The sequence below is a fragment of the Phyllostomus hastatus genome, unplaced genomic scaffold (genome assembly GCF_019186645.2).
Source record: "Phyllostomus hastatus isolate PE091 unplaced genomic scaffold, TTU_PhHast_1.1 phas_scaffold_129, whole genome shotgun sequence".
Taxonomy (NCBI): domain Eukaryota; kingdom Metazoa; phylum Chordata; class Mammalia; order Chiroptera; family Phyllostomidae; genus Phyllostomus; species Phyllostomus hastatus.
In genome coordinates this window covers 28,805,932-28,831,032 of record NW_025334009.1, presented here as the reverse complement: position 1 = coordinate 28,831,032, position 25,101 = coordinate 28,805,932, and the positions used below count along the sequence as shown (strand labels likewise).

Below are 25,101 nucleotides of genomic sequence, written 5' to 3'. Positions count from 1 at the left end.
TAACAGTGTAACTTGAAGTATAGATGAGAAGTCTATGGTAGCCAGCATGTCACTGGCACTTGTCCCCATCCCTGTAGTGTAGGATCTCGGTGCCCTCAGGGCTGCCAGGTACAGGGGGTGACTGTCCCTGCACATGTGCCTGGCCAAAGAAACAAGGAACAGCTGAAATTCTGCCTGGCTTCTGCTTGTCCTGCCCTGGGCCCCGGCCTGTGAGGGCCCTGGCAAAGTGTGTTTTTGAAATGATGGAAAGCTCAGTCCTCTGCAAATATAGTAAGGAGCATCAGAGATTTATTTAACTCACTGAGGGAACCAGTAAGGTGACAAAAGGTGGTTCAGAGGAGGATATAAAACAGTGGATTATGGTCAGTGGAGACAAGGCTGGAGTGAGTTTGGCTCAGACTCGGGCAGGTTCAACACTAGGCAATGACCAAAGGGGCTAGAAATAAATAAGTAGACTTTGGATTACTTTCAATGCTAGACAGAAATTTGTTTTATAAGTTAACATATAGCTTTACGGTCTTGAGCTCTAATCGATACTAAATAGTAAGTCCAGCTGCATTACACCCTCCTGACGTCCTGAAAGTGGGCACACTAGTGCTCCAGTAGAACATCAAAAAGTGCTCAAAGACAATTTTTTTTCATTTCCAATTTTTGGATAATTATTAACTCCATGGAGGAAGGGGCGGCTCTAAAATTTCAACACCACCCTGCACCTATGGGGCTGCAACTGCCCGGAAAGACACTGCTGATTCATACAAGGCCTCCCTCGGGCCTCCCCGGCTGTATCTGGGAGTCCTTGAAGGTGATGTGGGCTGGCACACAGTCCTCTGTGACCTTTTGTCCCCTGCCCCTAGTGAAAGTCACTCCCCTCCCCCTGCCCCGGTGTCCCCTGAGGCTTTGTCCTGTCCATTGCTGGTGGGGCCAGCATATGCTCCCAGTGGGTGGGGACTGAACCTGAGCTGCCCCTGCAGGAGGGAATCTTTGGGGTGCTCAGTGCCCTGAAGCAGCTCTGCTGTCTCCTTCAAAATGATGAGAACTCCCTCCTATCCCTGTTGCAGTGACCACTCTGTCACCAGGACCATTCATGCAGTGAAGTCTGTGTCCCTACATTTCAGGAGCCCTGCCAGAAACATCTTTTTTAGCTGCCACCACAGCCCCTCCATCCTCAGGATGGAGCTCAGTTATTTAGGGTCTGGAGAGGGAGGGACAGGCACTGTGCCATCCACAGAGAGCTTTCCCGCCTGATGCTTTTTTGGAAAAGCTTTTCTACTCTGGCCAAAACCCCTCATTCACATGAGTCCTTGACAGTGCCCTAGCCAGTTTATCAGATCTCTCCAGGCTCACATACAGCCCCCTTTGCACCCACACTGGGAGCCCACCACACTGGGCAAGGTAAATGTAGAAGGTGGGAGGACAGGTGGGCCATCATTGGTATAGACAAGTTCTAGTGCCAATGTCAGGGCCTTTGGTCTGTGCTTTGCACAAAAAAAAAGCCATTTGTTCCGATGGCTTGTTGGGACAGGTGTTAAAGCCAGTGTTCAGGTAAATCATGAGTCTGGTGGCCTCCACTGAAGCCTAGATCTCATGAGTTTCCAGGACCATGCAGGGAGGTCACTGCATGGGAGGTGTGTTCCAGGGCCCCTTGAATGATGAGGTATATCACTCAGAAACACAGTAGCCTCTTACGGAGGGCTGTGGTATAATTAGAATCACTAAAGGAATGTAAAGTCAACCCTTGACTACAGAGTTCAGTGCAGGGGGAGTTCCAAGTAACAGCAGCAGCACTCAGACCCCTACAGGCTCCCAGGCAATGAGCATGGCTGAGGGGTAGCTGTTCCACCGTGGCCCATCTTCTGCCAGCTGGAGGAGGAGGTTTCCAAAGGAAACCACTCACTAGGTGAAAGAGGTTCACCACATCCTCAGGTTGCACTCAGACAGCAAGAGTGGTGTGTCCTCTTCAAGGAAGGATGCACTGGGGCAGGCTGAATACACTATAATAATGTTCATCAGTGAAGCTACTTACCTGTCTTTTGCCAAGGTGGAGAGAGGAGTTTTCTTCAGGGTTGTGATGTCCTGCTTCATTTTGTCAGCCAGAGAGAAGTAGCTGTACCACTGACCACCACCTATAACTTTGCCTGAATGAAGGTCAAAGAACTGACTCCCTAGGAGAATCATGAATTTCCTCAAACACCCTCTCCCTGACCCCCACACATACACACACATCTGCTTGCTGAAACAATGCCACTGAGCCAGGCAAGGCTCCACCCTCTATCTCAGACCCCTTCTCCCATGGAGGGTGTGCACAGCATGTGCTAGCACTGGGACCACAGCCAGGTGGTAGATCCATGGGCCCGGGCCTCACGGCGTTCCTTGGGGAGCTGCATGGTTCGTGTCCGCAGAAAAATCCCTTGCTACACAACCTGTGGGTGGTTGAAAAGGGCTAAAATGTTGCTGCAGAGCAAATGTTGTTCCGAGCAGAGAGAAGTTGCCATGAGGAAAGCCTTACAGCTTGAGCGGGGAATATAAGGAAGGGCAGAGCCTTGGTAAGCAGGGAGCTGGGGGGTGGGGCATCGACGACCAGGGAAGTGACCTGATCAGGGCAAGGAAGCGGGCCACCGCTCACCATCAGTGCTGCACAATCTCCAGCCACTCCACGGACGACTAACGTGGAATGCCAGGAGCACAGCCTCCGTCTTATCTTTGTGGATTTCAAATTAGATTTGAAAAACCATTTCATTATCCAGACTACACTGAATTCAATAAGCCATAAATAAAATGAAAAGTGCAGACCTGATACATTTCATATAAGCACGTAACCCATGAGTCATCTCTCATTTTCTGCTCTGCAAGGTAACTCAGAGCTCTGAAGTAGACAGGGCCCGGGCTCCAAGCTCTGTGATTCTGGGCAAGTTATTTAACCCCTCTGTACCACAGACTCTCGTCTGTAAAATGAGGTGAATGGCACACCCATTGGAAGAGTACAGGTGGTATCTACATAAAGCTCAGCGCAGCGCCTGATCCGTGTAGCTGATTGATAAATACAGCTGTTACTACCAGCTGCTTTCACATTTTTGGCCTTTTCCTAACCAGCGAATTCCCTCCATCCCTATTTGCTCACCAGAACCACCAACACAGGTAAGAAAATGGGAGAATCACTTAGGAATTGTGCTGTCCAATGCAGTAGCATTGTGGCAGCACATGTGGCTATTTAAATTTAAATAAAATTAAAAAAATAAAATAATAAATAAAATAAAATAAAAATTAGATTTACAGTTGCACTAGTCACATTTCAGGGGTTCATCGATTGCATGTGTCTAGTGACTGCCATATTGGACAGTGCGGATAGAGAACACATCCATCATTGCAGCGAGTTCTGTTTGACAGCTCTGTTTAGGAAAGTTTTTGTCTCCAAATAACAGCAAGTCCATCTTATAGTGGATTACATAAATGGTTCTTCACCAAGCGTGACTTTGTCCCCCAGAGGACATTTGGCAATGTCTGGAGACATTTTTAGTGGTGACAGTTGTAGAGGCCCAATTCACATGCAGTGGGAAGATGCCGGGATATTGGTGAGCATCGTACAGTGCACAGAACAAGAACCCTTACAAAGAGTTATCTGGCTCAAAATAGCAATAGTGCAAAAGTTGAGAAACCCTGGACTACATAAGTGCAGAAATATTTTTCTCAGGTAGGCAGAATGTAGGGGCTGGAGGCTGCTGACATCTGTTTTTGTTTTGTTTTGTTTTGTTTTGTTTTTTTCAATGATTCAGTAGTAGCAGGGCCAGCACTTAGTGATTCTCTTTGCTCTTGCCTCATAATGATAAAATGGTTGCCATAGCTCCAGGAATCACATTCCAGTTCAAGGAAAAGAAGAGGAAGAAGAAAGGAAAACAGAGAAAACCATGTCTGTCCCCTTTAACTAAGAAAGAAAAGCTTTCTAAGAAATAGCCCCCAGGAAACTTTCATTTATGTCTCAAGGCTGAAGTTGAGTCATAGGGACCTACCTAGAAGGAAGGGAGTCTAGGGAATCACACATTTGGCTGTGTAACCTTTATGTGAGAGGTGGCCAGAGAGAGAGGGTGGGAAAGAATTTTTCTATTCCCCAACGCACACATGGAGCATGATCTAACACACAGCCCTGAGCAGCTATTTATAGAATAAGGGCATTCTAGTTGGATGTCAAGTGTCCAACATGCTATAGCATCTCCAAAATGTGAAGAATCATTTTAGAAAAACTCTCCACCGTGTTTTCAGATTGGTGTTAAGATAAGTCTCTTCATTTGCGCTTCCCAAAAACTCTGTGAGAGAGTGAATTCTTATTCTTCCTTATCTTGTCTAGCAAAGCTGAATGGCTGAATGACAAACCACATAGGAAGGAACGAGCTAGAAACCAGGCCGCCTGGCATTTCGTTCACTCCCTTTCCTTCGGGGTCTTTCCTGAGGAATCTCAAATACCTGTTAACTTGTCACTCTGCTTCAGATTTTCAATCTGTTCAGTACATATAATGAGGTTTGGGAAATTTTGCTTGTCTGGGGGTTGAGGAGTTAGTACTGACCATTAGAGTCCTTGCAGAATATCAACCCCCACCTTCGTGCCTCAAATCGTACGGTGGAGCCATTGTGCTGATAGGATAATGGCTGCATTAATTAGCGTGGTGGTAATCAATACGCTTCATCCCACCCCACCCCCACGCCCCACCTCAGATGGGGCATTCCATTTTTCCAATGGAATGTCCCACCAACTCTGCACTTGCAACACTCACGCACACACACACACACACACACACACTCCCTTCAACCCCATGAGATGACTCACCATCCCGAAAAATGATCAAATGCCAGTCCTCCCCTTCTCTGCATTTTAAAACATGCCCAGCTTAAATGCCACCTTCTCTTGGAAGCCTGCTCTGATTTCCACCAAGGTGACTCAGTCTCCCTGTTTCCCGTGCTCTGGCCACACAGCATTTGTGACTCTGGAGCAGTACTTCTCAAATTTCACATTCATAGGAATCATGGGGGCATCAGGTTAAAATGCAGATTCTGATTCAGTAGCTCAGGGTGGGTCCAGGATTTTATATTTCTGATGAGCTCCCATTTGATGTGATGCTGTTGGTTTGTAGCATGTGCTGTGTCTTCCCTCAAACTAGGGTTAATTTTGGCCACACCAGGCTCCTCTCCCATGACTGTAACTTCCCTAATAGCAAGAATCATAGACCCCCTAAACTCTAGCACAGTGCCTAGAACATAAATAAGTGTCTAGAATTAAATATAAATCAGAAACAAAACTGTAAGACAATTCATTCTGCTATCTAACTTTCACCCATATTTCAGATGTGAATAGTTTTATATGTTGAGCCAGGCATGTAAAAATATAATTAGGAAATTAATAGTGCACTTTCCAACAACCTGGCAACTCTTGCTTGGAGGCCCTTGACAAATAATGAATGAGTGAATGAATGAGAGAGAGACTAGCTGCTCAGAACAGGACTCCAGCCTTCTAGGCTGATTCTCAACCACATTCCGTTGGCTGGGTGCCAAAATCATGGTGCTTTCCTCTCCCCTGCAGGCATCTCCAGCTGCCCTGGCAAAGAGCGTGTTGGCTGAAGTCCCAAACCAAGTCGTGGACTATTACAATGGCAAGGGGATTAAGCCAAAATGTTCATCAGAAGTGTATGAGCCTTCCAGGACACTAGCACCATGAACTCCGCGCACTTTTACAGAGTTCCAAAATATTATTCCTGCTATTTAATACTTCTACTACTCCTGTACCTAAACAAAAACAAAACAAAACAAAAACACATACACATTTAAAAATAGCACGTTTTGTTGATTTTTAACTAACTGACTGTTTTTTTGTTTGTTGGTTTGTTTTTTTGCATGTGTAGCCCTGAGGCCTGGATCTGGTAAGCCCTTGTACTGTTAAAGACTTTTTACAAAGAAACACAAATAATTGTAACTTACTCTTTACATTACAGCATGTCGCCTTGAAATAAAATGGTATCTGTATCAGTTTTTTTATACAGGTTTGTTGAAATTTTGCTAAATTTCTTATTATCTTTACACTGTAAAGCATTTTGAAACATTTACCGGATGTTGATAGCCAAAAAACATACTTGGTTTTATCTGCTTCAGGATGAGAGACTTTTCAAAATGGCAGCTGCATGGACTGTATTTTGCATGTTTAAAATAATAAAAGAAACACCCAGTTTTTGCAGTTGTTATCTATAACTCATCCCTGCAGAGAATGGTCTCTCTACTGAAGAGGGCAGGCTGCCTAGCTGTCTTCTTGATGTGGGTCTGGAGCTCCCAACCCAGCACCCCTCGGACTTTACCGTGCACACAGATCACCTGAGGATCTTGTCAAAATCCAGGCTGTGATGCCCAAGGTCTGCCCAAGATTCTGCAGCTCCAACAAGGTCCCAGGTGATGTCAGCGCCGTCCTCAGACTGCACAGAGAGTGCTGAGGTTCTAGACTTTAGGGTGTGCTGTGGAGACCATCCAAAACAGGGCAGAACCTCATCTGCTTGGGAATGCCACTGCTTCCCCGCCAGCAGCACACAGGTCCTGCCTGTCTCCGAGGTGGGAGTAGAAAGTAGCGAGACTGATTCCAGAAGCTGCACACCCCAAATCAGTCTCACTGCTTTATAGTCACACCTCTTCCTTAAACAGACGAGGGAGTGCTCCTCCGGGCCAGGCCCGCCCTCTTAAAGGAGGCATCACACACCTTGCATGAATGATTCCATGTTTGCATCAACCCCTAGGAATGACCTCAAAAAGTCTCCAGTGGAACCACAACAGTGGAGACTTGGCCATGGCACTTGGCCATGCAGTGTGGCTCCCCAGAAATGTGGCCCACCAAGGTGATTTTTAAGCTTTGTGTGGGGCTTCTTTTTGCCTCTTGTTAGCACTCCCAAGAGCCAACTCGATCAGCAGAAATGCCTGGAATCATTGTTTTAGGTGAAGGTGTTTTGTTTCGATATAAACTGGCCAGTCTTCAACCGGAAGAATGAATGTTTCACTTGTATAATCTTCTCACACAGAAATGGATAAGTGTTTTGCAGCATAAAAATCACAAGATAGTCATAGAGATGGGGAAGTAAATCACAAGGCAAAATAGATCTGTTTGTTGTTTGTTTGTTGAGGGGAAACATATTAACATGCAAATCAAATAGGCCTTGTATAATTTCCCATGTTATAATTATAGATTCTAACCTTGCAAATACATGTCAGCACAACATTTTGGGAATGATGGTAAAAATGTATGACTGGAAAAAATCATAAATATTTAAACTGTATTGTTTTATGAATAAATTGGGTACTTACAGAATTTTTTCTAAGCGTTATAGTCTTGTTTCTCTTTTCAAGGCAATTTTCTAGCAGTGATTTATTTCATGTAGGTGGGTCACCTCAGAGTCGGACAGGCTCTTTCACAGTCTCATAGAAACATGGTTGATTGTTTTCAACAAACAAGAAATTAAAATATCTAGGTTCTATCCTACAGAAGTAGCTGGTGATTGTTTGTAGTCCTAAACCAGGACATGAGTTTCCTTGTCTGTGTGCCTAGAACACAGTAAGAACTCAATAGATATTTAATGAAGAAAGATGTGACTAATCAAATGAATGTATGGATGAATGAATGAATGAACAAAATTGTTATTGTGCCTCATGAGTGATCACAAACCCATCACAGTTTTAACAGATAGATTAAGTGCCTGGGGCCTGCAATCAAAATGATGCCCCATGTCATTCTCAAATATCTCTTGAGATCTATTACATTTTATGTTGGGACTCATGGGCTCTGTGAGAGGGAGTGATAAGGACAACATTTAGTTTGCCTGGCAGAACCTTATGACAGTTTACTTCCCTTTTCTTTTTTCTTTCTTTTTTTTATTTGTCCTCATCCAAGGATATACCTCTTATTGATTTTAGAGAGTGGAAAGGGGAGAGACAGAGAGAGAAAAAGTAAGAGAGAGACATTGATCGGTTGCCAACCAGGAATTGAACCTGCAACCCAGACATGTGTCCTGATGGAGGATCGAACACACAACCCCTTGCTGTATGGGGCGATGCTCCAACAAATGGAGCCACCTGACCAGGGCTACCCAGCTCAAAAGAACAACAGCAAAAAATAATAATAGCTACCAATCACAAAGGGCTTACTGTATGCCAGCCACTGTTCTGAGTGCTTGCCACATCTCATTTACTTCTCCCAACAGCCCTAAAAGGTAAGTAGTAGTATTAATCTCATTTTACACATGAGGAAACTAAGACACAGAGAGTTTAGGTAATTAGCCTAAGATCACACAGCTATCACAAGGCATTGATAAGATTTGAACACAGACACTCCAGCTCCTGAGCCCAAACTCATTTTGAATAATCCCCACTGCAGCCACCCTCCTGGCACTACACCCATCCACTGCCATAGCAAGCAGCAGATTCTTAAGAGATATGAGAGAATGTGCCTTAAAACATGACCTTTGCCCCCATTTCAGAAATGTCTTCTCATCTAGTGATAGCTTTTTGTTGTGAGTTCTTGGCATCTTGTGATGTACAACATCCCCCTGGGAACAGTGGAAGAGTCTCAGGAAACAAGTGGGTCTTCCCAACTTCTTGCCACCAAGGAGACCATGTAGATGGGACATTCCAGATGCACATGATCCCAGGAGCTGAGCAAGCCATGTGAACAACTGGGGAGGAACAGGTTCAAACCAAGGGATGTAAAGAAGCTGGAAAGAGTGTGTCCAAAAGTGGGCAGCCCCGCCTCACCCCAGGGCCATGCACCAGTGTGGACCCAATTCAGCCAGTTCACCCAGTTTTTTCAAGAGAATTGAGTTACCCGATGTTTCACATAAATCCCACCAATTTGTAAATGGGGAAACTCATTCAAAATCAAACAATTGTTTTAGGCAACAATGCCTCTGAGCTCGTGTTGGATGGTGAGTACAAATTTGGAAGCACTGATTTTCTCCATCCATGGCCTGCCTTCCCCTGGGCTTCAACAGATACAGTCTATAGACTCTATCATATTTGTTGTATTAGAAATTGAAACTGCAAATGTAATATATTAACAATTCATTTAAATATGAATGGTAAACCCATTATATGTTAACATAAATACAATAATTTTATTAAAAAATACATGTACAAAACCAAAGAAAAAGTGGGACAGAGAAGCCCTGTGCATCTTGCTTCATGAAAGACAGCTGGATCCGCATACCTGCTTCTGCATCCACCCCATTGTGATGGGGTGTTTTGGTTGAAGTACAATCAAGAAAATCTAGCCTCACGTGGCAACACAGTTGATAAGAGGAGAATTTTTACCTTTCTCAGATAAGTGGGCTTATCCTTCTTTTTACCACATCAAAACTCAACAAGTGGTAGCTTCTCAAACGTTAGCTGCAATGTAAAATAGACAATCATATCAATAAAGCTCTTCTGGCATTTTCAATGGTTCTTTTACCATGGGAGATTCTGCAATATCATGCATGGGTCACTTGGAAAATCTTGACCCATTCAAGTGTTCAGATACTCCATATGCTCACACACTTTATGTTACAATATTTTAAAAAATCACATTCTTTTGCTTTCTAATGTCACTGCCAATCTTATCACACAGACTTTTAAGTGTTGAGAACCTGTCAAGTTATGGTGGTAGATTCAGGTTTCCCAAAATTCTAATCTTTGCTAGAAAGCTCCAATGTTATCATTGGCGACAAACACTGTCAGTTGCTTTTCTTGAAGTGACAGGCTCAACTTCATTCATTTTCAAGAAAATATCTCCTTAATACACATTTGAATAATGTGTATTATGTCAGTCTTTATTTCAGGTAAAAATGGAATTCTGTGGGGGAAAACCAGCTAGTTCAGGTCACAACACAATGGCCACATACTCTGAGGCAACCATCTCAGGCTGGAATCAGTGGAAGCACTTTCTGGGTGTGTTGCACTTTGTTGCCCAGCATATGAAAAAGACATGAGAGTCAAGATTTAGTAATGTATAATTTTCCTGCTCTATTTTTGTAATTTTATTTATTTTTAGAGAGAGGAGAAGGGAAGGAGAAAGAGAGGGAGAGAAACATCAATGTGTGGTTGCCTCTCGCATATGCCCTGCTGGGGACCTGGCCCACAACCCACGCATGTGCCCTGACTGGGAGTCAGACCAGCAACTACTCTTTGGTTTGCAGGCTGGCACTCAATTAACTGAGCCACACCAGCTGGGGCAAATTTTTCTGCTCTATTAGGAACATCTGTAAGTGAGACTGCATGTTCTTTCCTGCAAGGGTGTGACAGTGAAAAATAAGTGACCCCTGGTAGAGTGTGGTTCCACACTCTTCTAGTGAACTGAGACCCCAGCAGTTTTGTTCACCATTGCTTTTGCAACATTAGTGCAAAGATCAACCCAGTGAAAAAGGCAAGTAACATCTTCATGTTATTGTGAAAATAGTTTTTACCTCACAGACTCTTTGAAAGGGTCTCAGGGACTTTTGGGAACCACCCTTAGAACTGCTTGCTCTAGGCCACTTGACAAAGAGTGCATTGGTTCACTGTATCTGCGTAACAAACCACCACAAGCTTAGTGGCTTAAAACCACACACATTGATTAGTGCACAGTTCTGTGGGTCACAAGTCCCAGGAGACTCAGCTGGATCTTTGCAGCCTCGTAAGGCTGAAATCACGATATCACCAGGACAACATTCCTTCCCGGATGCTCTTGCAAAGAATCTGCTTCCCAACTCACTCAGGCTGTTGGTCAAAGCTGTAGAACTGAGGTCCCTTGACCTTGCCAGCTGCCAGCTGGGGGAGGTGGCAGGAGCAGTCTTTACTCTTAGAGACTTTGCCCATTTCTTCTCATGCTTCCCACATGGTCCCCTGCAGCTCTGGTGGATCAAATACCTCTCAAACACTGAATCTCTGACTTCTGCAGCATCCTTCTGACTCCAACCAGAAAAAGTTGGCATTTTAAGGGTTCATGTGATTAGATTGATAAATCCGGGATTCTAAATTTTATAACCTTAATTACATCTGTGAAGTCCCTGGGGTCACATAACATAACATGCTTATAGGTTCCAGGGATAAGGGTAGGGACATGTTTGAGGAGCCATTATGCCTACCACAATGGGGATGCAAGATACTGCCAGATGATTCTAAAAGGAAATGTGAGGTTTTCTATATATCTCCTGTTGGTTAAATGTACAGTGTGGAGTAAAGCCCAGTGTGGATTCACAAATGGACATAGGCTATCAGTCTATTCCTGTGTTTCTGACTCCTGAGAGCATCAGAACATCCTAAAACTGCAACCTTGTTGATAGTACAAAAAAATAAAAAGAGAACTTTTCCCCAGAAAGTAAATACAGTGTCAAGTACTGTCTCATGAATTATTTCTCTAGTCTTACCCAGGAAGTTCTGGGGGAAAAAATAGACTTACACATGCATTGTGGAGTGCCCTTTTCTTTTATGCATATATGCATCTGTATGCACACATATTCGTTAGCTTTCCCTTTGGTAAAATTGAAAGCAGAACCCAAGTGTGGCAGTCTAAGATGAACACACACTACTTCCCCATTATTGTTCCCATCCTGAGGGCCAGGGTGAGATTTCCAAGAGAGAAGATTCTTTCACAGATGATTAAAAGGTATGGTATATTTTAAAAGGAAGACATTTCTTCCCTCTTGCATATTGAATGATTGTTCTGAGTAACGGAAAAATGCTAAAAGGACCTCCTGAATCCATTAATGAACCAAAGGTTAATCCTTAGCAACTGGCTGGGATCCCAGAGGACTGCCACCCCTGCATTGCGGAAGCTGCCAGAGATCCGAGTGTCAAGCCCCGGTGGACTGGGGTGTGGGATAGTAAAAAGATGTACACCCACAGGGATGGATTAGGCTGGGAAGATAATTTTATAACCTAAACTAATTCATTTAGAGTTTAATATGAATCGAATGAATTGAAAATGACTCAAAACATCATTAAAGATAGCCCCAGCCCAGAAATTACCATCCCGTCTGTCCATGTCTCTTTATTTAATATCCTCAGGATCAGAATGAGCTTGGCTAAGCTGCTGTTCTGCGGGTCTCAGTTCATTTCACAATGTGCACTTGTCCTTCCCGGCCAGGACGGTTAACAACCTGCTCTGACCCTCCCAAAGGAAGCAGAATCATAATGGTCATGAGCAGGAATGCTGGTGTCAGACAGAAATCTATTTCCCAGAAAATGTAAATGTAGCTACCTTCTCTGACCCTCAGATGCCTTGTCTGCAAAATGCAAACAATACCATCTACCTCTTCAGGTCTGTGTGAGGACTTAAGAAGACAATATTTTTTAAATGTTGAGCTCAATGTATAGCATATATTAAGTGGTCTATATAAGTCATGATTTTTAGCATACTGGTTAAGTTGTGTAGTACAGTTGTCCCTCACTATCAAGGTTCACTTATTGTGGCTCCACTGTATCTTGGCCGCAATACAATGAAGCTTCAATAAGTGAACCACCATATAGCGAGGGACAACTGTATACTTCACTGGTGAGTACCAATATAGAATTTTATATGTTGTTAAAATTATGTAGGTTTAAGAGTATAGAAAGTGTTTAAGAGCATATGAAGTGTTTATAAGAATGTGGGAAAGGTTAACAAGAGAGTGGGAAAGATTTATAAGAGTGTGGGAAGGGTTTATAAAGCCTTGATATATATATAAATAATAAAATAAATATAATGCCGCTACTTCACAGATTTTCACCCATCGAGGGGGCCTCTGGAATGTAACTCCCGAGATGGGTGAGGGATCACTGTATAGAAGGCAAAAGCATGACTCAGAAAATAACGCAAGCTGAAAAAAATGCAAAAACCTTTAGCATTTGATAATGTTCATCACAGTGACTGACTCTGGGTTAAACATGGGACTTGAGCCAGGACAAATAAACCCAACCCAGGACTTCTGCTGGAGCTCTTGGGAGAGGGTTAAGTCTCTTTGATGCTGCTGCACTATGAGGACATGAATCTGTGTGAGCAGGAAGTCATCCTGCCACCTCATGGGAATGAAGCCAAAACAGAGGAAAGCAGCACTAGGAGGTAAAAAGGGAAAATAAGTGAGACTATGTGTTGATGACCTCAGTCAGGCTCTGGATCCAGCCTTGCCTTGTTGGGAACCTCCCTGCCTGGTTTCAAAAGCTCTAATCCCCCGTGCCTAAGACTGAGTAAAAAGACCTAGGGACCATATGCCATTAAGGAGACAAAGCTTATCTTCCTTGTACCACCTCTGCCCCCTTTTACTTCACCCTGCTTGGCCCTAGGTGGGTGACTGGTTAGCCAATGACAGGTAAGATTCCTCAAAGAAGGGATGACCTAAGACAGCATAGTCATGAAGGGGCCCTCAGGGAAGGACACGGGGGGAGGGGGTTGCTATAGAAAAAGGGGGTGATGGACCCTCACTCCTCGGCTTTGACATGGCTTGAGTCTTCATTCTGTCTGCAAGAAGTCTCCTAATCTCTTGTTTGCCTGACCTCCACTGCCCAATTTGAGCCTGAAACAATGCAGGAGGTGGGTGTGGCCCTGTGATGGAAAGGGCAGGTTCCCTTGGGTGATCAGGCCTAAGAAAGAATGCATAAGATCCTGTGAAACCTGCTTTGCTAACAACACCCTCAATTTAAATGATAAGGATTCAAGCATAGAATGAGTTTGTTTCCCTAAATTTTATGGCCCTTTAGCTGTCTGACCCTAACTCAAAATAAGCCCTCAGAGTTCTTTGAATGTTATCTATTGTTCGATCCTTACTGCCTGACAATGATTGATGAGCTTGATGTATATGCCCTGTATCCCTATGCAAATTAAACCCAATAAAAACCCATTGAGGAACAGGCTCCTGGCCCTTCTCCTTTGAGAGATCGGCCACATTTCCTCCCCAAGTAGATCTGGCTTGGTAGACTTATTCTCATCTGTGGTGGCTGTAGGGGGGCCCTGTGGGCAGAGCTCCCCAACATCGCCTAAACCTCAATCTACTACTGGACTTCACGTGCCAAAGCCCATAGATTTCCTTTGCACTTGACCCGGTTGAAGTTTACCTGTATATATGGGTATGTTATATGCAATATATAATACTAATATAATATTAATCTAAGTTAATATTATATTATCTATTATTTTATTGTAAGTATTCTGTCTTAGGGCCTTTGAGAACAGGTTTAGCTTTGATTCCCCTGTAGGATTTAGCTCATAGATAGTGCACAGCACATAGGATTTGAAACATGGAAGTTGCTTGGATATTTGTTGAATGAAACAGCATGTTGCCCATTCACTGACTTCTACTTCACTTTCTTACGTGAAGAAAGCAACAGAGGAAGTACAATTATTTCTAGAGCTGCACTGCAGGAAAAGAGCAACAGGACAGGTGATTACCATGTCATCCTCCACCTGAGAAGCCCACTGTGTCCCTGCCTGATATTCGACAGCTGTCACTTCCATTTCCCTCATGTCCACTCTATGATGCCTCACCACATTTCCCATTTCAGGCTTTGGAAAAGAATTCAGACTTACTTGAATGAAACAATGGAGAGATTAAGATCGAATCTCTCTCACATTTTTGGAAGCAGGAGGGCAATCATGGTTAAAGTGTTCTCTAAATTTGCTAGAAGATTGGGGGGCGGTGCTGAGGAAAGTTTGGGGGAGAATGGTTCTTTGTCCCACAGGCTGGCCTCTCTTTCCTCCTCAGGAAGGACCATTGTGCTTTAGGGTCCAAGGAAGCATCCATTACAGTCGGCCTGAAACATCCCAGCTGCCCTGTGCTGGGACGTTCCCCTGTGCTCATGGGAGAAAGTGCCAAGTGCAGGTGACAAAGTTCCGTAAGAATCAGGTTCTGAAATATTTTATTTTGTTGAGTGACCAAGTCCCAAATTCCCTTTTGCAGAAAGACTTGCCCACTCAGGATGACATTTTACATCTAGACATTTCCAGTGTAGTTGATATTTCACTTTAAATATCATTTTCCCCTCTCCTGCTGGCCATAACTTAAGCAAGGAGACATTTTATAAATAACCTCTGCTTTCAGTCATCTAACCAGCAAACCTACAGTCTCAACATCACATGGAGTGGAAAACATAGGGTTGGAAATTAGGAAGCCTAGATTCCAAACCAAGCTGTACTAGGTATATGGCTTTACTAGGGATATTTACTAGCTACATAGTCTTAAATAATTTACTCGACCTCTCTGGCCATGGTACTTTCCTCATAGATTATTGCAGGAATTAAATGAAATAATATTTGCAAAACATTTACCATTGTCCCAGACATTATATTGATGGCTCAAACAGTAAATTTACTATGGGCATTTTCATTGCTCCTGTTACTACCGCTATGGTAGAGCAACAATTCCTTTCCCAGGGAACACACGTTCCCTCAAACAAATTACTGTTCTCGTCATGACTGACCCACCTGAAGGAAACTCTTTTCCTTTAAGGCAAAGACTGCAGAACTACAGTTGGCATTCCCTGCAATGCTCCTGGGCTGAGGGCTGTGAGTCCCAAGGAGAAATGAAGAGATGGGGGGAACAGGGGGAGTGGGCTGAACACACTACACCTTGTCTAGAAAAAAATCCCTGGGCCCCTGACGGTGGTGTCCATAGTGTTGATCATCATGATGGTGCTGATGTTTTTAAACAGTGAAAACAACACTCTTGTGTATGTTGTATTTCTTTAGTATTAAAAGCAGATCAGCAACCATGGACATAGAAAACACCAGAGGCCAACAGGGACACCAAGAGATCTCCTAAGATCTTGTTAGGTATCTTTCAGGATTGCACCCAGATGAAATTGTTCATGCAGGAAATACCAACAAAACATCAGAAGAGGATAGATCAAGATTTTTCATAATTATTATAATAGGTAACAGAAAGTCAACATAAATATTAATATACTAGTAGTCAGCATATTTTAGTTCTTAGTATGTGCTGAGTACTGTGTAAAGCACTTAATGTACATTGTTTCATTTAATCTGTATTGTTGCCTTGTGAGGTTTTTAATTTTTATTTTTTAATCATTAATTTTTATTGTATTTTTCCATTACCATTTATCCCTTCTGTACCCTCTTCTACCTCCACCTACTGAAGGAGTTTTAAAAAATCATATCTTACAGATGAGGAAACTCAGAAAAACTAAGTGATTCATTCACCCAGGCACATGGAAATAGTAGCATAGACAGGATCTGAACCCAGATTTCCCACTTCCAAGAAAGACATCTCCTAGCTAAATACATGGGTAGGGCAAGTCCTCTGCTCCTCCCGATGTTGGTGAAGGAGGAGGCAGAAGGAACATGGCAGTGGGTAAGGCAGAACCCTCTCCTTCTGTTGGACATTTGGTAACCCAAGGTCAAACCCCGTCCTCCAAATTTTGTTCCTAGAGTTTCCTGTGCTGTTGATGTGGAAATTCTGGCTACTCTCAGTATTTCACAACAGATTTCCATATATTTTTTATATCATAACATTCTTCTTTTCAATATGTACACTTCGGTGATTTTTAGTATATTTACAAAGTTGTGCAACTATCACTACTAAAATTTCCAAGTAGTTCTGAAATTCATACAAATGTAGGGCTTCCAGAAGAGCTGAAGAAATATATTACACTGTATTACCCAGCCTTTAACAAGTTTGCAGTATTTTTAAGAAGATATGGTTTATAAAGTTGAGGGTTGTCAAGTTTATTACTTATGATAAAAGAAAATACATGTGAGAACATATATATATATATATAATATTATATATTATATATATAATATTATATATAACATTTCCTATATATATATATATATATTTCCTATATATATAGTTCCTATATTTCCTATATATATAGGAAATATATATATATATATGGGAAATGTTAAGAAGAATTATCAGCTAGGGCTAGGGATAATGGGGGAGTCCTCACAGAGGAGGATGGTCTAAGGCAGGCCTTGGAGATGAGGGGAAATTGAGGAAGTGCTGTGAGTAAGGAGGGTGTCAGATGCAAGGAACTCCCAGGCTCAATGGCCCAAGTGTTAAAGTCTTGCCAAGCATAAGTATTTGCCCTACTGAGAGACTGGCTTGGAGGGACTTCAGTAGGAAACAGAAAGGAGATTAGATGAAGCCAATGATTTCAGCCAGAGATCGCCTGATCTATTTGAAGGTAATTTATATAACAGCGACCAGCAGCTCCTCTCAGAATTTGGGTGTGATGCCCATTGGTTTCAGTGGGATGTGTGCTTTGTGGAATGAAGAGAGCATTTGGCTCTTCGTTGGAAATTCCTGCTTTAAAAAGACATTTTTTCCATTTTGAAATAAAGTGGGAGTGAAAGCCATACCCTGTGATGCTTCATGGTTAATAAAACTGCAAAGGCATTTCTGCCTGGACATAAAAGATTATTTTAAGCATCATCTCCTGGGCTCCTTGGTTACTAAGGGAATCCTGTCTGAGCTCAGCAGCGCAGACAGGCAAGTTGCCATGACGATCCTGCTAAGCCTGGCTGGAATCTAAATACCACAGATGGAGGAACCACTGTCATACCTGACTCCTGAGAAGTCTAGCAGTGCCCTCCCTTGCCCCTTGCAGTTTGCCACTCCTCCTAAAGACACCTCGACTGCCCACTCTTTGCCATCAGGGGGCACAAGCCCAGTGGGAAGGGCCCTTGGGGTCACTGGCTCATTTGGTTTGATGGTCAGTCTCCTGCCCCAGAATGTGTTGATTGCACTGGGATATAGTCAAGTCTTCTTGGGCATGAACAGTCCTTCAAGCCTCACCTTTGTCTCTTTAAGCAAAGGAAATACTAGATATTTACCAAGAAGCTGCACAAGAAGAGGAAGGAAATCTGGACAAAAGTCTTCTTTTCTTTCCTGTACACCAACCTATACATAACCTGAAACATTTTTAACAGGGTAGGTTTGTCATGGTAGTCGGCAGCTGGTCAACCCCTGCAGCTCCCTGGCTGTAATTCCATTCTCTCAAGTGGAAAGACACGTAGTGTTTGTGGCCAATTATATTTTCTAAAGATGGCTGTAACCATCCCACATGCTTCTCTTTCAATGTGATTTTGCCATGTTCATATTGAGGGATGCATTTATGTTCCTTCTCCTTGATCTGGGCCAGCTTGTGTCTGAAGTGAAGTGATCCCATGTGATTTCTGAGGTTAAGTCATAAAAGCTAATTTAGCTTCCTCCTGGTTCCCCCGGGATGCTTGCTCTTGGGACCCAGCGACTACGTTGTAGGGAAGCCCCAGCAGCCACATGGTGAGCCCACATACAGGTGTTCCAACAAACAGTCTAGTTGAAGTCCTGGCTGATGGGCAGCATCAACCACCAGATATGGAGCAGCCTTCAGATGATTTCAGCCGCTCAGCTAACATCCCCCCGGGGTTTGAATCATCATCCCAGATGAGGCCCAAACCGAAACAAGCCATTCCACTGTTCTCTTTCTGATTTCCTAACCAACAGAAGCCATGCAATCAATAAAATGGTGTTTTTTCTATGCCCAAATTTCAACGTGGTTCATCATCCAGCAATAGTAGCTGGAACTATGTTCTGTTTACTTGAAATGGCCTTTCTTTACTCTGCTCCTAGATATTCTTGCTTTTCCCTTGAAAGGTAATTTAGATGTTACCCTTCTGTGAATATCCCATCCAGGTGCTTTGTACAAACACCTCTACTTTGGCTCTTACCGTATGGTTGTTTACTTCCTCTGTCTTGCCTGCTACACCATAGGCTACTCAAGGTTTGAGTTTATTTGATTCCAGTTTATTTGATTATTCAACCAATATTTGTTGAGCAACTACTCTGTGCCAAGCACTGAATATTTTATAGTTGATATCCAGTAAATATTTTTAAATATATAGATCTACAAAATAATACAATTGGTGATTGATTTAGATTTCTCATAAAAAGAAGTCTTCCTACCAAAAATGACTTTTCTCAGACTCACTTCTCCAAGGAGGACATACAGAGGGCCCATAGACACATGAAAAAATGCTCAACATCACTAGACATCAGAGAGATGCAAATTAAAACCACAATGAGACACCACTTCACACCAGACAGAATGGCCATCATTAATAAATTCACAAACAAGTGCTGGCAGGGTAGTGGAGAAAAAACAACCCTAGTACACCATTGATGGGAATGCAGACTGGTGCAGGCACTGTGTAAAACAGTATGGAATTTCCTCAAAAAACAAAAATTGAACTGCCTTTTGACCCAATGATCCCACTGCTGGGATTATGCCCTAAGAATCCTGACACACCAATCTAAAAGAACCTATACACCCCAATGTTCATAGCAGCATTATTTATAATAGCCAAGTGCTAGAAGTAGCGTAGGTGCCCATCGGTAAATGAGTAGATGAAAAAACTGTGGTACATTTACACAATGGAATACTACACAGCAGAAAGAAAGAACTCCTAGCCTTCACAACAGCATGGATGGGACTGGAGAGCATTATGCTAAGTGAAGTAAGCCAAGTGGTGAAAGACAAATACCATATGATCTCACCTATAAGTGGAACCTAATCAACAAAACAAACAAGCAAGCAAAATATAACCAGAGACACTGAAATAAAGAACAAACTGACAGTGACCTGAGGGGTAGGGGAATGGGATAACGGGGGAAAGAAGGGGAAGGGGCAAGTCAAGGAACATGTATGAAGGACCCCTGGGCATGGACAATGGGGGGCAGAGATTGACTGTGGGAGTAGAGAGGACGGGGCAGGGGAGAGCAATGGGGGAAAGGCAGGACAACTGTAACTGAACAATAAAATAAATAAATTAATTATAAAAAGAAAAGAATATAAAGCAGTGATTTGTTTTTACTCTTGATGTCAAATCTTATAATGGTCCAAAATCAAGGTCTATTTATTCTAAGAGCTACCAGCATTTAAAACCTTGAGCTTAAAGGTTTATATTAGTTTTCTATTGCTGCCATAACAAATTACAGACTGAGTAGCTTAAAATTATGCAAATTTATTTCCTTACAGTTCTGGAGGTCTGCAGGCCAATATGGGTCTTACTGGACTAATATGAAGGTGTTGGCAGGGTTGCAGCCATTTCTGGAGGCCTTAGTGGGGAATCTGTTTCCTGCCTTTCCCATCTTCCAGAGGCCACCATATTCCATGGCTGGCGGACCCCTTTCTCCTTCCCTTCCTCCAGCCTCCAAGTCCACAATAGGCTGAATCCTTTCCACATCGCATCTATCTTACTTTTTTTTTCTGTTGCTGCAGCCACGAAGCTTCTCTGATTTTAGTGGCTCATGTGATTGCATTTAGGGCCCACCCCCATAATCCAGGAAATGTCCACATCCCAAGGTACTGAACCTTAATCATACAACCAAGTCCCTCTAACCCACACTACAAAACACAGTCAAATTTTCCAGGGAACAGGATGTCAATACCATTATTCTGCCTTCCATACAGAATTTCACTGAAAAGGCTGGAAGGGGCCTCAGTTGGACAAACCCTTTTCCCTCACCATCTCACAAATGAGGAGACAGAAAGTAGGGAATTATTCAGTGTTACACTGCTAGCTAAGTTGAAAACTGAGGCTGGATCCCAAGTTTCTTGACTTAGGGTCCAGAGTTCTTTCTAGAACTTTACTATTCAAAGTGTGGTCTGTTCACCAGCAGCAGCTTCTACATGACCATGAGTTATTAGAAATGCAAACTCTCAGGCCTCATGTCATATCTGCTAAATCAGACTGCATTTTATCAAGATCCCCAGGTGATGCTTATGGACGTCTAAGTTAGAAAGGCACTGATCCAAGACATCACCGAACCTTCTGTTTCCTTCCTGACAAGAAGGTTGTATATGATTGAGTGAGGGAATATCTCAAGTGGTTTGGCCTCATTGCTCTCTATTGAGCCCAACTGATTCTGACCAGACTGATCATATCTCTAGAGGTGCAGACTTAACACTACCATCCCCAGTTCTTGCTTATCTGGGGCAACCTCTGGGTGCCAAGCTGCTGTTCCAGTATTGTGCCACACAGTTTTCTCTTCTTGGAAGACAGGCAGTATAATAGAGCAGTGAGGCCCTTGGGCTCATCTCCTGGTTCCACCACTTAAGGTTTGTGAACTTGAATGAGCTGCTTATCTTCTTTATGACTCAATTTCTTATAAATAAGGATGGGAATAATAGTGCCTACTTCATGGCTGAGGAATAAATGAGATAATGTATGTAAACCTCTTAAAATCTGCCACTTAACAAGAGCAATGTATTAGTTATTTCTCATTCTTCTGGGACCCTTTCCAAGTAGAATTGAAATTCTAAATGAACCCAGTTTCCAGGAATCTCTCAAGATTCTGTCTTCTGGGATCACAGGAGACACCCTGACCATGGTTCCAGGTGACAAGTGTCACTGGCATCAGAAAAAAAACCAGGAAGAAGGGCTGTCCTTGGCTGAAAGCATTTGGTCCCCTGGCATGTGATTCTTCATTGCCTGTCCCTAACCTTATTTTTTTTCAGTCATCACAGAACTTTAAAGAAATGCACATAGATTTAAATGCATTAAGTTTTGGAATGATCCTGAATACAACAGAGGGGGCAGAATGCTGAGAATCTTCCAACCCACATCTCAACATGGCCACATTGCTTTTTTTTTAAGTCTTTCTTCAAGCCAAATGTGTTTCCCTTCTGGTCATCTCTTGGAACCCTAAATCTGTGGGCTGACTTGAAATTTTATAAATAAATACAGGGTGGGGCAAAAGTAGGTTTACAGTTGTATGTGAAACAAACAGTTAATTCTTGCATTATTATTATTTATTAATTATTGTATTATTTCCAATACAAACAACTGTACAACTATTTTCACCCAAGCCTGTAGCATGCTTTTAAAATCATTACACTGAAGTTGAAATTCGCGATTTGGTCTTGATGGAGGACATTGAAGCAGAATTTATCTTCTTACTGAATGAGCATCTCTGGATTTTGCAATATGGCCTTTTAAGATTTCTATACCAGCCAGCAATTAAATCTCAAAGCTCAAAATTTCTTAAAGTTCATTTTATACATTCCCTCCTCTAGTGCTTGACTCACATTCATAATACATCAATCAATTTTAAAATATACTAAATTCTCTTTAGGAAAATGGAAGAAAGCCAAGGATAATTTAATGAAAACTCTAAGCTCACTATAAAAAGATTTTTAATTTCTAATATAAGGCATGTTGTGAACTAAGAGACAGCATAAATGAATATAAAATGCAAATTAACCAACAATAAAAAAATGTATTATTCTGAAACAAACCAACCATACAAATCATGAACACTATAAAAAATGAACCAAAGAGCCTGAAGGCAGGAACATAATCAAAATATTTCCAATAAACCCTTGGTTTGGAACTTACTCCTTCAAAAATGAAACTATTCCTAATGGTTTGCTTTATAAGAAGAACATTTATTATATCACCTTTTTGTTTGAATTAGAGGAGTAAGAATTATGGAATCGTAGTACAGTAAGTCCTCACTTAACATCATCAACAGGTTCTTGAACTTTAAGGGAAATGACATATAATGAAACCAATTTTACCATATGCTAGTTGATATAAACAAAAGTTCAGTTCCTACAGCATCTCATCAATGTTATAACAAAATGACATTGCATGAAAGGACATTTTTCGAGGACCTGCTGTACTAAAAAGAGATAGTGGAGGTTATCTTTCTTCTAATGAGGGACCAAAGTCCCACAGAGGCAAAGTGGTGTCAGAGTTCCAGGGTCCAAGACAGTCTCAAAGGATGATATCAGAAATAATGGGAGACTCGAGCTCCATACCTGAGTGCACAAAAGGAGCCCTAGCTGGGTCCCTCAAGAATTGGGCCTAGACTTTATCATTTAGCAGCACATTGAAATGACAAAACCGAGTGTAATGACACCTCCCAGCCCCAGCTAGCAATCAGGAGGCATGTGCTGTGTAACAGATGAAGCACATTTTGCTTTGATTCAGTTCAACAGTACTGCCTGCTGAAGGTTTCACAGACTTAAGGCCCCCATTATGGACCAAGAGAGATTTGGCACTAGAGGCAAACATCAGACTGAGTGGCTTCCTCCTCAATCTTCACTGACCACTGTGCATCATATGTTTATATGCCAGTTTTCCTCTTTAACCACAAAGAAATTCCAATGCAAGGATAGTAACAAATTTATCAGAGAGCCAAAGAAACAAAATGGCTAAGAGCGCAAGTTGTCTGGACACACTGACAAGATTTAAATCTTGGCTCTACCACTTACTAGCCGAGTTATCTTATGTAATGTAGTATCTCTTATATGTCTTTACATAATATCTCTTATTATGTAAAGGTATGTAGCATCTGTTTATTCTCTCAATTCTAAAATGGAGATGATTATGTTATGATCAAATGGGGTTGTTATTAAGTGAGACAATATACTGAAAGAGTAAAAATGAATCCTTAGTAATCATACTGCAGTGTTTATAATGGAACATCAATACAATACTTCTAGCAGGCCATATCCAAGGCCACACTGCTGGTACAAAATGACTAACAGTTCCTTCTTCTGAGTGATTTCTGCTTTCTTACCAACATCATCCCAGTTGCTGAACTGGTCTTGCTTCTTAATAGCCTTCATTTCAAAACAAGTCTCTGCTTCCCATATGCCATCTTAAAACCATCTAGCATAAGTCCAGATCTTATAGTAAGCCTCTCCCAACTCATATAAAGATGCCCTTAGGTATATGCACTCTCTTGCTGCAGCAAGCTCATTGAACTTAATTAACCTTGTTTGACATCAGGTGCACTACTGGTGGTCTTTGACTGATGGGCTTCCACATTACTGGGCACATAACATTGCACACTACATGCATGAGAAATACTGGCTATTGGCAATAGTAGAAACTCCTTTTTACCCCAGCTTCTTCATGTAGCACACCTCAAGACACATTTGTTAAATGAAGGGTCACTCTTATATAACTGGGAAGACAGTTAAACATAGGTAGGATAAAGAAATTTAATTTTTTTCTCTAAGGCTCAGAGTGTTATTTAGAAGTCCCCTGGCATAATCACAATTGGTGAAATAAAAGAGGAAGCAAAGCAAAGGTTTTGAGCCTACTGAAGTCCAAGTAGTAACCAGGAATTGGATCCTTCCCTGGATCTTTTAAGCCAGGCTAGCCAGATAGCTATAAAAAGAGAGTGTTAAACTAGCTATTTTTTAAAGTGTTTATTTCCAAATTTCTACAAATTAGGAAACAGACCTTTGGAGTAGTAGAATGAATGCATGCCCAAGACACACTCAGGGTGATTAGGCTGGGACTGGAACAAAGGACAGGACTTTGTATAGAATATGTAATTAACTACCTATTTTTGTGTCACAAATCATCCTAATACTTAGTGACTCAAAATAAGAGCAATCACTTATTCTCTGGCAGCATCTTCTGTCAAGAACCCTTGAATCCCTTGGCTGGGTAGTTCAGGCTCAATGTCTTTCATGAGTTGCAGTCATAAGAAGGGTTGCTGGTGCTCAGGGGATCCCCCTCCCAGGTGGCTCACTCCTGACTGGAAAGTTGGTCCCTCTTCACATGGGCCTCTCTACAGGGCTGTTGGAGTGTCTGCAGGACAGGACCAGGGCTTTCCCCATAGGTAACAAGCCAAGAGACCAAGACAGAAATAGCAAACCTTTTATGACCCAGCAGGGGAAGTCACACACACCATCACCTTGGCCATATTCTATTGCTAGCACGCGCCAGCCCTGTTTCAGTGCCAGCTCTGCCCATCTTCCAAATGTGCTATTTTGGACCAGCACCAATTCTGAGTCTGCGTTCCCTCATTTGTAATATTAAAATAACAACTTCCCTTTAGGGCTGTTTGGAGCATAAACCAATACAAGAAAATCAAGTTCTGCTTAATATAATAATATACTAAGCGTGGATTATTTAGAAGTGATTTCATTTCCTTAAGATGCCTGTCTCGAGTACACCTCATTCTTTTAAGGTTTAAACTCAAAACATACTTTTTTTCCCCAACCCCCCTGGAGAGTGAATCGCCCCCCGCCCACCCCACACCAGTTCCCAGCCCAAGTAAGACAGTTCCCGAGGCAGAACTTTAGTTCCGGGGGCTGAGAGCGGTGCCCGGAACGCATTGCGGAACGAACCGGAAA

General features: G+C 42.4%; 1 protein-coding gene across 5 annotated transcripts in view; it reads left to right on the top strand.

The window, feature by feature from the left end:
* Positions 1 to 7,306, top strand: part of CPNE4 (copine 4) — a 424,379-nt gene extending 417,073 nt beyond the window's left edge. For all 5 annotated transcript variants that reach the window (XM_045856916.1, XM_045856919.1, XM_045856920.1 and 2 more), the window contains one exon: positions 5,567 to 7,306. In XM_045856916.1, coding sequence (XP_045712872.1) covers positions 5,567 to 5,701 — 135 coding nt within the window. In that variant the 3' untranslated portion in view covers positions 5,702 to 7,306. The remainder of the gene's footprint in view (positions 1 to 5,566) is intronic.
* The last annotated feature ends 17,795 nt before the right edge of the window (positions 7,307 to 25,101 follow it).